The 13,156-nt window shown below is 38.4% G+C and overlaps 1 protein-coding gene across 7 annotated transcripts in view; it reads right to left on the minus strand.

Moving 5' to 3' along the window:
- sptbn2 (spectrin, beta, non-erythrocytic 2) overlaps positions 1 to 13,156 on the minus strand; it is an 89,958-nt gene that overhangs the window by 45,926 nt on the left and 30,876 nt on the right. For 2 of the 7 annotated variants that reach the window (XM_084414342.1, XM_084414343.1), the window contains exon 2: positions 10,672 to 10,856. In XM_084414342.1, coding sequence (XP_084270468.1) covers positions 10,672 to 10,828 — 157 coding nt within the window. In that variant the 5' untranslated portion in view covers positions 10,829 to 10,856. Of the gene's footprint in view, positions 1 to 7,674; positions 8,349 to 10,671; positions 10,857 to 13,156 lie in introns of those variants that run through there. The other 5 variants (XM_084414346.1, XM_084414344.1, XM_084414348.1 and 2 more) reach the window with 4 other exon arrangements.

A 13,156-nucleotide genomic window follows, 5' to 3' on the forward strand; every position in this document is an offset into this window, starting at 1 on the left:
GGCTACTTAGGCTATTTGCACTGGAATTTGTGCAGAAATTAATACAAGAATCTAAAATGACATTAGGATATCTTTTACACTTCTTAAATTAAAGACATGTAAACTTCAGAATTTTTCTTATTTTAAATATAAATCTGTGACATTTAATATTTTGGCTTTCATCACCATTTATGTTTACAAAAGCAGTATGTTGTGTGATGGCTTTTCATCCTCTCTTTGTTTACTTCCGAATTTCAGCACGTTAATTCTGACCAATCAAACAACAGTTTAGGAAATGCGTTCAAAGGCACATCTGGCCAACGAGTGATGTGGATGTTGTCACGTGACTACATTTCGGTTCGTTTCACCAACTCGTCAACTGATTCGGACCAGAGCAATCAGTGTGGCGTGAAAAGGATACAAAACGGGTGAAAAATGCTACAATGTATAATTGTTTGCCCTTGGTCCGGACCAAATGAGCCAAACTACAGATGTGAAAGCATTCTTAAACACTTCTGATTGGCCATTGTGTTCATGCGCTCAACATATATATCTGTGATTGGCTACAATAATTAACGCTTCCAAAACAAGTTGCAAATAGACATCTTTCACGCTCTTCAACGAGCGTTTACAGAGATACACACGGGAGCGTTTGAAAGCAGGCGTCTATCAGCGGATTCCTAATGATTTCCAAAGATGTCTATTTAGTATTTACAATGTTTGTCCCATCAATGGTATAAAACTCGAAGTGGGTCCAGACTTTGGACTTAAACGTGGCTGGGGCATCTATTATTTTACTCACACTGCTGTCCGCCATCCCGTTAAGAACCTCTTCTTCTTAGGCTAGTTAACTTATGTTCACGTTTCCCTCATTTATGTGTTGAGTGCCACCTCTAGGAGCCTTGAAGGAGTGACGCTGGGAGCAGGGAAATCTATTTAGAGCTCCTTATTTTATTAATTAAAATATCGATATTTGGCGCCAGCACATTGATTCTCGTATCGCACAAAGGAGGACAACGATATTTTGCCCTATCGATATTTTGTCCCACACCTAATCCCTATTCGGACTGGATTAACTTTACAAGGGTAGATGGAGTAATGTAATTTTACCACAGGATGTCTGTAATATTGATGGCCAATTCGCACGGGATAAGATATCTCAGTAAAACTAGCAGAAGTGGGAGGGGTAACTCGTTTTGCGCATCGCCGTCAACCTCCTGTCTTCATGTGCGTATTACGTTGCTTTCTGATATCACGTGCGCAAACACATATAACCTATATTTATATAAAACAGTTAAGTCCGGTCGAACGATGTATTAATTAACTTATGGCTCGTTTCCACTGAGCAGTACGGTACGGTACGGAACGGTACGCATTTATTTGCGTTTCCACTATCAAAAGTTGTGAATGGTACCAAAATGACGAACCGTACCGTACCACTTTTTAGGTACCCTTCTATTGGGGTACCTAGCACAGTGGAACGGTACTAAAAGGTGGAGCTAGACTCACTACAGGACATTGATTGGTTGACAGAGAATCGTCACATGCGTGTGCTACAAGAGGAATGACAACATAAGAATCGCCATTTTTTAATATACAGTTTAATATAATACTACTGTTACTGTATCACGAAATGTAATTTTAAGAGTTTTTCAGGCGAGAATGTAGTTGTTTAAAGCTCAAATCTGTGGTTTATTTATAAAGATGATTATTTTTTTCCCCGGTTGTGAGATCCATGCGGTCTGAGATCCATGTTTCCCGGCTGGATGAGCCTTTCCTCGGCTAGTCCTCGGCGTTCGTCACTGACTCCGACGGTAGTGGTTAAACATAAGATATAATTCGTCTTGTGTAGACCTAACGGGCGATCTTTGGTCTCGTGAATAGGATATTTGAATAATTTGGATATTTGACTGAATTGTTTGCTTTATTTCTTATTGTATAGCTTCTTGTACTTTACTTAAACTTTTATATAGGCTATTATTGATAAAACTGAAATTTTACAAAAAGAAATATGGTTTCTTGTCATTTTTTATTGCAAGATTATCACTGATGTTTATTGCAACATTTGTACAAATGCATATATTGCCTGGAATATGTTTATTTTATTTATTTTTTAAAACGAAAAGAGGTAACGTTAGGGTTGTGTTTTAAATTTCGTTTTGTTATAAATAGAATAACGTATAACGTGCAGTGAATAATCAATATGCGTTGCGCATGAACCACATTTGTGTCCCTATAATGTTTAATTTATTTAAACGAAAACGAAAAGAGGCAGAGTGGTGTTTTATAACATATTTCGTTTTATTGTTGCTTAAAATGTACATACAGAGTAAGTTAACAGAGATAACCGGAGCAGAGCGAGCTGAGTGACGCTTTTAAGAACGCGCTGTACCATGTAGGAGTCGCATTGCAAGTAGGCCTACAAACTTTGCGTACTTGATATTGAGAAAAGCCTAATGTCGGCGCTTGTCTTCTTGTGACAAACATGTCGAGGAGCAAGAACAAGATCTGCTGTATGTCATCCATTGTAGTTTACTATGTTCTTCACGCGAAAATGACGTCGATCGAAACACCACGCCTATCAAGTAAGGGTACTGTTGGCAGATGACTTACCCGAACCGTACCGTACCGTACTGTCCCGTACCGTACCGCTCAGTGGAAACGAGGCATTAATGTGGATTGTGTTGGTAAAAGGCACTTACCTAATGCTAAAAGATGTTTCGTGCCTCTAACAAGTGCTTTCGATCTTCTTTCTGATCTGAATGGTATGTGAAAAACACTTGAGTTTTGCCACAGATTTGTCCCAACGTCTAGAACGCAACTGAATGCTTTTTCAAGCGTCTCCATACTTGAAAAAAACGCGGAAAACTACTTTTAAACAGGAAATGACAAAATATTTACGTACATATTTAATAATAATAATAATAATAATAATAATAGTTACATTTATATAGCGCCTTTCTAGGTTCTCAAAGCGCTTTACATGAAAGGGGGAATCTCCTCAACCACCACCAATGTGCAGCATCCACGACCACTTGGATGATGCGACAGCAACCATATTGCGCCAGAACGCCCACCACACACCAGCTTACTGGTGGAGAGGATATTTACAGCGGGTCTATTTGCACGGGATTAGTATTACCTGAGGTAATTTTCCCGGACTTTTTTTACTGAAGGTAAAAGTCGCCGTAATCTTTACTGACATTGTCCATTATGATTACTGAGATGGCACATTCAGATGGGACTAAAATCACTGAGAAGCTCTGGTAATTATTACTTGATAAAAAAAAAATAATCTTCATATTTCTGACTATTTTCTTTTATGTTCCACAGAATAAAGAAATAAACATGATTGTAAATATTGACAATTACAATTTTTAGGTGAACTCTCCCTTTAACTCTACATCTGGGTGGAGAGAAAAAAAAAAAAAAAAGTGTAAAATGTACTGGTTCATTTATATGAAAGAGCAGCCAAAGAGATGACAACAGCTGATATACATACACATCTATATCTCATTTGAAGTACATTATCTCAATCTGATAAAGTGAATGTGGGAGTATGTGTGTGTTGGTGTTTGTGATAATGCTGCTTTTGACTTTCTACCCTTTCACTTACACACATATCTGTCATATATGCAGCTACACAAATCACCCTTATCGCACATGGCTGTTAACCTTCTAAACTGGTCACTAAACTTTAGTCACTTGCATGGTCTTGCACCTGCTATTAAGATAATCACAAGTAGACGAGTGAAACATACCCGTTTACACCGGTATTCCATCTCTTTTGTCCACTTTCAACCGCTTCTGTCCTGATTTCTTCAAGGAGAGGGTATATGGGCGGGTAAATGTATGGGTCGATCTAATGGACAAAATAAGCTCGCACAATTTACATATGAACGCACCCAGAGACGACAGAAAAACATACAGAGAACAGTAGCTTTTGTTTCTGCTCTGACAGCAGCCAGACCAGCCGAACACGGTTAGTGTTAGAAATCAGGAATGGTGAAAGAACATTGTGCTTGGTACGTTTTACGTCAAACCAAACTTCAAAATAAATCCAGTCTGGCTAGTGTGCTTCCCGTAATGTTTATGCATTAGGTCAGTAGGTGGAGAGTAGGAGTTCTTTTGTGGCTGATCGAACATATTCGACCACATAAGCAACCCGTTCTAATACGTATTCCACTATCTCTGGAAATGATCGAAAGTAGACAAGCTCAAAGCACTTTAGACCCTGTTTACACCTGTATTTAGCGTCATACACTTGTGATCTCATCGACCTAAACGCATATTAATACCAGGTGTAAACTGGGCCTTAGTGTGATGTGATCATTAATGTCTACTAGTTTGTGTTTGAGTACTTGTAGTATCAAGACGCCCTTAAATTCTCTGCATGGGATTTTAGTAAATCTTTGTTTGTGTCTGTGTGTGAAGAATTTCTGTGCATCTCTGTGTAATGACTGAGAGGGAGAGGTGAAGAGGAGTACGCGTTTACCTCTTCAGGGTGACTGACACTGGGGTAGAAAACCTTTTAAACCCAAGTACCCTCACAAACACACACTGCTTATCAGCAGAATTTCACTGAGATTTAAGAACGAAATTTTTATCCATGCTGATATTCTCCAGCTCATACTCCTAAAGCTCTGGGTCACCATTTCCGCTGTTTCTGTTTCTTAGAGCTCTGTTGGGACGCACACGCACAGCTAATTCGATTTTTAAAAGATTTTCTGCAATTTTCTGAAGTGTGCAACTAACCCAGACTTTCTCACTTGCACTTGTTTATTGAAAAGACTCTTAATTTCATACGATTATGCTTAATAAATCAAAAATATGCAGGGAAAAGAAAGAGCGTACAACAATTCATTAAATAAATCACTATAAATGTACATAAAATGTTTTGTGTATAATTAAACAACAGGTCTTGCATATATATATATATATATATATATAATTAAAATATTTATTTATATGCAAAATATTTATTTACAGTATATAAACATCTATTTAAAAATATTATTAACTACCCTGATTCACTCTGCATGTCAAAACTGGAGAAAACAGACGGTTTTATAATCTTGTAAATGGGGCTTTCTTGCATCGTCGGGATTTCATAAGCTGATTTATAAGCAATACATTGTGCGTGCAAACAACATTTCACATTACACCCTGAGTTTACAAAAAGAGGGGGGAAAAAAAGAAGAATGTGTGTAATGGAGAACTGGGTTGCTGATTTATCCAAACTGTTCTGCAATGACAGTGACACATTAAGTTCAACTGAAGCGGTGACAACCTTGTTCAAAATGACTCGTATTCCATCCTATTCACGGCATCACACACACAAATACCTGCAGGCTCACATGCACTATTACCTTGTTGCAGGGATTTATTTAAATAAAGATAATTAGGATCACAACAGAGGAACTGGTGTTGCATCAAACACATGAGGAGAACCGTCCTAACCGAGCATGCAGACCATGTCTGAGCAAGCCCCCCCCGATTAAATGCACCTGTACTACTTTAAAAAGGATTTTTTTTTTTTGTTTTTTTTTTTACAGCCTAAGGGCAACCTGACCGGAATTACTAGTGTGTGTGTGTGTGTGTGTGTGTGTGTGAGAGAGTGAGTGAGTACGTGAGAAGAGGGGAGGATCACAGGCGGCCCGAGCAGAAAAGATACATGAGAAACTGTATATATACGTGTGTGTGTGTGTGTGTGTCTGTGAATGTGTGTCAAAATGCTGCTGAAGGTATGCACCAGATTTCAGACAGGTGTAATGACGCAACCACAGTAATCACTAACACATACAAGCAGCTCTCTCTCTCTCGTACTTAAAATCTCTATGTCCTCTTAAGTGTCTTTACAGGCCTAAATGAAAACAATATTATGCATTAAGCATATAACATTTATGTTTGACATCCATCAACCTGCACAGTCTAAACCAGGGGTTCTAACCAGGGGGCCAGGACCCACTAGAGGGCCTCAGTAAACACTCATAGGGGCCTCAAGATGACTTAAAAATTTTTAAAATAAGCATATAAATATGCCAATAGAACTACAAATCAAAAAATGTCTTGTTTTAAATCACTCCCTCAACAAATATTTTCTTTTTCTTTGAAGAACCAGGATTCACATGGTCTTGAAAAGGCTGAAAATATAGCCTATGCCAGCCTAATTTTAAAATGTTGATTTATAGACCTGGAAATGTCATGTAAATTAATAAAATCGTATTACTTCAAAGACATGATACATTTTATGAATACAAAAGGAATACCTTCTGAAATATTTTATCGGGTAGAAATTCACGAACGACTTGAAAAGTCAAGGGACCTTTGAATATTGTTGTGGACCGCTGGTCTAGAGCTTTCCGTGAAACTATAACATGGAGCAAACACGTCAAACAAAAAACTCAACCTAATCATTTTAAATAGTAATTCAAAACAGATGACTGAACAACAAGAAACTTTGCTTGCAGAATTCAGGGTTAACTTTACAAAACAATAAAACAATACTAGGATTTGCTAACAGGGACTCTTGAGGTGTGTGTTCACATTCAAGGCCTGTTTTGCAGATGTCATTCTTCCTATACAACAGATAATAGGCCTGAAAAGTACAATGCTTGAGTCATTATCTCCCTGTTAACTGAGAAACACTCCCCATGACCTCAAGCGCACACACACACAGAGCAGATCAGATCAGATCTCACATCCTGCGGGGGGGATTGAAAGAGTTCACACATGCTATGTGGCACCTGTAAAAAGAGTGGTTTTAAAGAGAGAAAAAAATATCGAATGAATGATACACCCACACACACAAAAAACAAAAACAAATTCTAAGTACATTCTTCCGAATGAACTCTATATTAATACACACAATAGGAGTTTCTATCCTCTCCTTTTCAGTCCTATTACCCTCTGCGCTCCCCTTATCCTCTTTCCTTCCCGTCTGTTCCTCTCCACTTCTTTCCAACCCTGTTATCCTCTCCTCTCCCCTCTTATCCTCCCTCTCCAACACCTTTATGTGCTATACTTCCCTCTCGTCCTCTCGCTCCCATTTTAACATGGTGTAATTTGGATCTGGGGCAAAAGCCCTGCGGTACCTGAAATAAGGCCACTCTCTAGGAGACCAGCACAGGTCTCTGTGCCTCTCTCTCTCATGCACAGGCATAAAAATAAATCATTGTAGGCCAATTTCCTCATCTGCACCATTTTTGGTGCAGAGAGAGATAAGAAAGTTGTTCATTACTACAATTAAATTCATCAGCATATATAACATATATAAAAAATATAAATTCAAAGTGCCATTGAAGTGATTTCCGTACTTTTCTTATAATGTTGTTTTAACAGCAAATACAGCTGATTAATTATGAGTTAACCCTTTACCACTTTGTGATTTCACAACCACCACATATGTGCACCACCTAACCTTTGAAAGTTAGATGATGATGGGGCTCAGTCTGTCATGGAAAACATGTCTTCCAGTTAGATCTGATTGAGGTCACGTTAACTTTTTGATTGTGACATTCAAGGTTCTTGACTGTCTCAGGGGATTCATAATGTTTAAGTGGTTCAAAAGACAAGACAACTTATTTGACATGGTTTTAAGGTTAGCTGGAAGGCTAAGCTACTTTTTCACAGATGCATCTGAGAAAGAAAAAAGAGAGAGAATATGAGATATGAGCCGAGAACAAACAGTCTTACCTTGCAGCTGTTTGAAACGGCCTTCCAGGATGTTGGAATATTGCACCTGGTTTACAAAGGCAGCTGGCGAGAGACATGGCTCATGTTCACGTGGATCAAAATCCATGTCTCTTCTCTTTCACTGTAATGCTCACTCGCTTTCACTGTGAATCGTTCCTCCAACCCTCACTCTCAACTTTCATCCAAAACAATGAATCACCCCACAAGAGTAAAGCCAGAAGTCATTAGCATAGCAGATAAAATGTAAAGTTGAAAAATGAAAAGTCCAAAAGTTCAACTTTCCTCAAAGGTCCAAAAAAAAAAGTTGGGTTTAGAAACAGACACTCTCCAGGTGCGCGCATGCATCCGAGCATTTCAGTGCATGCTAAACCGCGCCATACTGCTTCATCCGTTAAAAAAAAAAAAAAAAAAAAACCTTCCTTTAATTGACTCTCTCTTTTCTTCTGTCAAAAAAGGAACCCACAATCCGTTGAAGCGAGAAAAAGGTATAGTAAGAACAAAATATTCTTCTTTCAACTCGTTCTCTGTTCTTCTCTTCTTCAAATGCACTTTTCTCTCAGTGCAAAACTCTTCTTGCTTTCTCTCGCACACACACCTTGTTTGAGTAAGCCTGCAGAACTAGCTGCACTCAGCTTCCTAAGTAAACAAAGCCTCCTACTCTCTCTCTCTCTCTCGGTTTCTGAGCTTTGGCATTTGCATAAGGTGTGTGTGGGAGGAGCAAATCCCAGGCTGAGCGAGCAAGAAAGACAGACAGAGGGGAGGTGTGGGCTGAACCATTTCTGAAGGTGGACTGGGGGTGGAGAAGTAGTCAAGAGATGGATGGTTTCACAGGAGAGAGGGGCGTGTGGGACCAACCTCAGGAGGTGATCAGATGTCAGCAGAAACCATTGAAGAAAAAAAGCATTTATTTTATGCCTGCCTGATTTATATGTAAAATTAATTCATTTAATTAATGAATTAATTTTAAAAAAATGTTTTGCATGTTAAGGTAAGATCCATAGTAAGACCTTTGCCTTCAATTAATCATGTCAAAAAGTCCCTCTCTCACTTCTGAAGCACGTGCACAGATAAAATAAGACGTTAAGGCAGGAAGGAAGTACTTGAGAAAGACTCAACAAGCGAGCGCTGTCTTTCTTCCTGTGCAAGTGTGCACCACCTCACACCCATGAACTGGCAATGCTGGTGGTGACAGAAAACTCATCTCATGATGTAATTCCTACTTAATGGTTCAGAAAACACCATCTATTTTATAAGTGCATGATCAAAATGTACTCAGGGAATTTCTACCCCTCACAAACAGAACTGCTAATACACACACACGCATTTTTTTTGTGTGTGCAGATTTTACAAGAGGAAGTGGAGTAATGAAGACCAGTACAGTGGCAGATTGTGCTGATTAGCAGCAGTGTCACCAGCAGTGACCATCAAAGAGCAGAGGTCACAGGTCATACCATGGCCAGAAGCACTAAGCCAACAGTCAGCCAGCGTGTCACTGGAGGGGAGCATTTTATCAAAGCAAACTCTAAACCCACACAAAATGGGAGGAAGTGGAGGATAAAGAAAACAGGGACAGGGATTTGATAATACCATATTCTCAATGTCAAAGTACCATATATATTCATTCATATATAAGTCTTTTTGACATTAAGTATTGCGATTGTGATATGAATTTGATCTTTTTTTATGTGACTGTAGTAATTAATATTTAAACGAAATCAGGTTGCACTGGCAAAAAAAGAATGCATAAATGGAAATGGAAATGGAAATGAAACCGAATTTTTAAGAACTTTCATAACCACTTACCATACTGTCTATCTATGGCTTGCATTTATCTGTAATAAAATGTGTTTGTTATAATGATAATACTTGATGTCTATGTGTGTTTATATAACGAAAAAAGATATGCGAGAGGTTACAGAGAGAGGCACAGAGGTTAACTGTGTATGGGTGTGAGAGACTGAGAGTGCTGGACCTCTGAGACCCCTCCTCTGCTCTGTCCTTTAAGAGACATTCTAGCTCAGTATTCTCAGTTTCCCTTCTCCTGTCCGTGCTTTTAAGAATTCATGTTTTGCCTGGTGTTTATGTGATCGATATGGTGGTTTTTACATGGTGGGTTTGATGCATGAAGACAACCGAGTGAATTAAACTCCTCTCAAATGACACTAAATTACATTGACCAGCAGGTGCTGCTATGAATTCTATTAAGCCTTGTGTTTCTATTTTTCCAGTCATTAATTACTTTATTTATGAAACATTATACCATTGAGGATTTCCCCAAAGGGAGGTTTTGTCAGATTTAGCTGACTCCTGTGGCCCCCCTCTTGTATATGTACACTCAACGAAGTTCAAATCTTTGAGTGCAACTTTTAAAGGCATGTACAAATTGATTCATTATGTGCCTCAGATGTGTGAAAGAGCATGACAACAATACTGGCTTCAACACATCCATTGACAGGCAGAAAGAAAACAAGTAAGAGATACAGCAGGTCATAAAAATGACATTAAAAAAATCCCTGGAGATGAGAGAGAATGAGGGGGCGTAACAGGGTGAATAACAGCCCTGGAAGAATGTGGATATCAAGTCACTGCTTGTCAAAAGATGGTATCTTACGGCATTTTAACACACATCAACTACTGTGTTATGCACTGACGTTCATTGTATAGTATGCCTTTTCAACAATGTAAAGCCATTCTACAAACATACACTTCAAATGGTTTTATTATTATTATTATTATTATTATTATTATAACTATACTATCATGCATACAGTTCTCTAAGATCACTGTAAGAGCATGTAGAATGTGTTCAAGGTGGTTCAATTATTTATTTTTTTACATGTTGCCTTATGCCACCCCCTACTGGACAGAATCACATGATGCAACCTGTTGAAAACTAGCTGTTTAAGAAAGCATGCTAACCAACAAAAACAGGAAGCACATGGGTGCAAAAACCAAACCTTGACTCACACACATATGCATCAAAAAAATTTAACTGACCTGCGAGAGCTTTGATGCGGGAACGTTCAAACAGACGTGCAGAACTGTTCTCATTATCCCACTCTGTTTCGGCTGTGAGGTCCCAGCGGTTGTTGATGTCATTGTACTGCTGCTGGATCTCGACGCTGTCGAAATCAGTCGGTGAAATGGTGCTCATGGTCTCAGCTGGAAACTCAACAGCTGCCCTGGAAATCAGAGAAGTACAAAGTAAGACAATGACAAATTAACTCTTTATTAGAGATCTCAGTAAATGTGAGAGGAAAGCTGAAGGATCAAATCACATCTGCATCACAGTTTCTGCACATTTAGCAGCAAAAAAAAATACAAGCCTTATGCTGTATGCTGGACAAGGTGGGTCAATACATTCAATCAAAACAAATACTGTATAAACTACATATTCAAATATGACTGAAAGCAGATTGAAAAAGGGACAGCAATAGATATATCTCAGTAACAAAATGAGGATGAGGATAGTCTAACCTGGAACAGCATGATTATGTGCTAATGTTGCTGAGGTGTTTTTTTCCTGTTCCCACTGTACTCCTCACAGGAGCATAGTCTGGGGGTTGCCTTTTTTTCTCCTCATGTTATACTGTATTTTTTTCCTCAATCCCGTCTTCCTGTCCTGTCTACCCCCTTGTCATATTGTATGTATGTTTGTATGGACAGGTTGATGGCTAATTTCGCTGGTACTTGTGACTAAGTGACAATAAAGGCTCCTACTACTACACAAACCGGACCCACCTGCAATCTGCAGTTCTTATTTGCACAAGATATCACAATAACATCAGAACAAGGGCCATAATTAACAAGTGACAATTGGAAACAAAAGCTTTGTTTAAAAAAAAAGGTTTTGATTAGGAACTGCAACAATTTATTATTTAAAAAATAATTTTGGATATTCTATGAATGATAGTCTATCCCTCAAGATATAAAACAAATTGCTTATTTTTAAAATAAATATAATTTAAAATACAGGTTCATGGCCGGCAAGAAATATATCTATTGTCTTTAAATGCTCTTAATTAAACAATTTTTGGCAGATTAATTTTGGAGCCCGCATCTGTGATCTTTGTGCTGCTGAAATGTTATGGCAGAACAAAATATTACAAAAGGCAACACACTATTTCCATCAAGAGAAAAAGCACAAAACAATTCTCAGTGCAAGAAGAAATAGTTAACATGAAGATAAGCTAAGATTAATTCAAACCTAAACAAAAATACAGATTAAATGAAATCCCTCATGCCCTTTCAGACTGAGCAATCCCTTCTGCTAATCCCAACATAAAGATGAGTTCTTAGAATCCAGAGATTCTGGAAAGAAAAAGAGAATTGGCTGTGGGACAAAGTTTATCCCATAAACGTTTCAAGGCATCACAAACCTCCAGGGCCAGAAGATCAGGAAAAATGTGCATCCCTCATTCACTGTTCTTTCTTTCAATATTTTTTTGCACTGAAACATACACCTGTACTCAAGGACACTGGGCCATCTCTGAGACAGTATGCATACTATGCATATACAATGACGAACAAACACGCATAGGTTGATAAAAAGGGGACCAATAACATTTAAGATTAATACCCACTATGATATCCCTTTGTTTTAACAAATTCAGAGCATCAGTGTAACTTAAAATTTGAAGTTGATGGCTCCAAACCTAGTGAGCATTTTAAGGAAGCAAAGGCACATTCGTCAAAATTATTGATTCTTTCTAGATACTTTCAAAATTGTAAGGCAGCATTGTATGTATCCTTCGCAGAGAATGCAATACCATAATTTAAGATTATAAAATAATTTTTAACTGGATTTTTGATTATATGTAATTTTACGCTTGAAGTATTTTTTTTTTATTATCTTCACAACATGCTAACGCCAACTCCAAACAATTAAGTCTGAAGTCTCCCATTTACTTCTGTGTGCTATTTGTAGGATGTTTTTGTATGTCCCCTAAGTAGAACATTACCAAATCAGTCCATTATGAGGTTTCGTTACAGCTACCTTAGAAGGCAGCAGCCTATGTTAGCAGACAAGGCAGCTCAATAGGTTTTGGGACAGAGCCAGCGTGTGCATCCTTTCATAGAAATGTACCTCAAATGCAGTGATTTATGAAGTCTATGTGCATGGCTGTATGGTGATCTTGATCAGTGTGAGCAAGCGTGTGTCTATGTGCCAGTTCTCTCCCAGCAGGGTCCAGCTTTAATCCACTCGCCTCACCCTGAGCATCACTTCACCGACAGCTCCATCAGTCATAAGGGGAGCAAGAAGGGTGGGGGACGACTCTAGAGGATACAAAAGGCCTTCCAGGGACACACAAACAAAAGAACCCCAGGTGCTCATGATGGTAAAATTCGGATTCATTGATGACCTTATGAGGGATCAGATTTACAGTGTATTACAGTTATTTATTTATCATGTTAAATAATAGACCGGGTTTCAAGTATTTACTTGCTGCAATACAGTTAGAATCTAGACAAACTAGCAAAC

This window comes from Rutilus rutilus, assembly GCF_951802725.1.
Source record: "Rutilus rutilus genome assembly, chromosome: 7".
NCBI lineage: Eukaryota > Metazoa > Chordata > Actinopteri > Cypriniformes > Leuciscidae > Rutilus > Rutilus rutilus.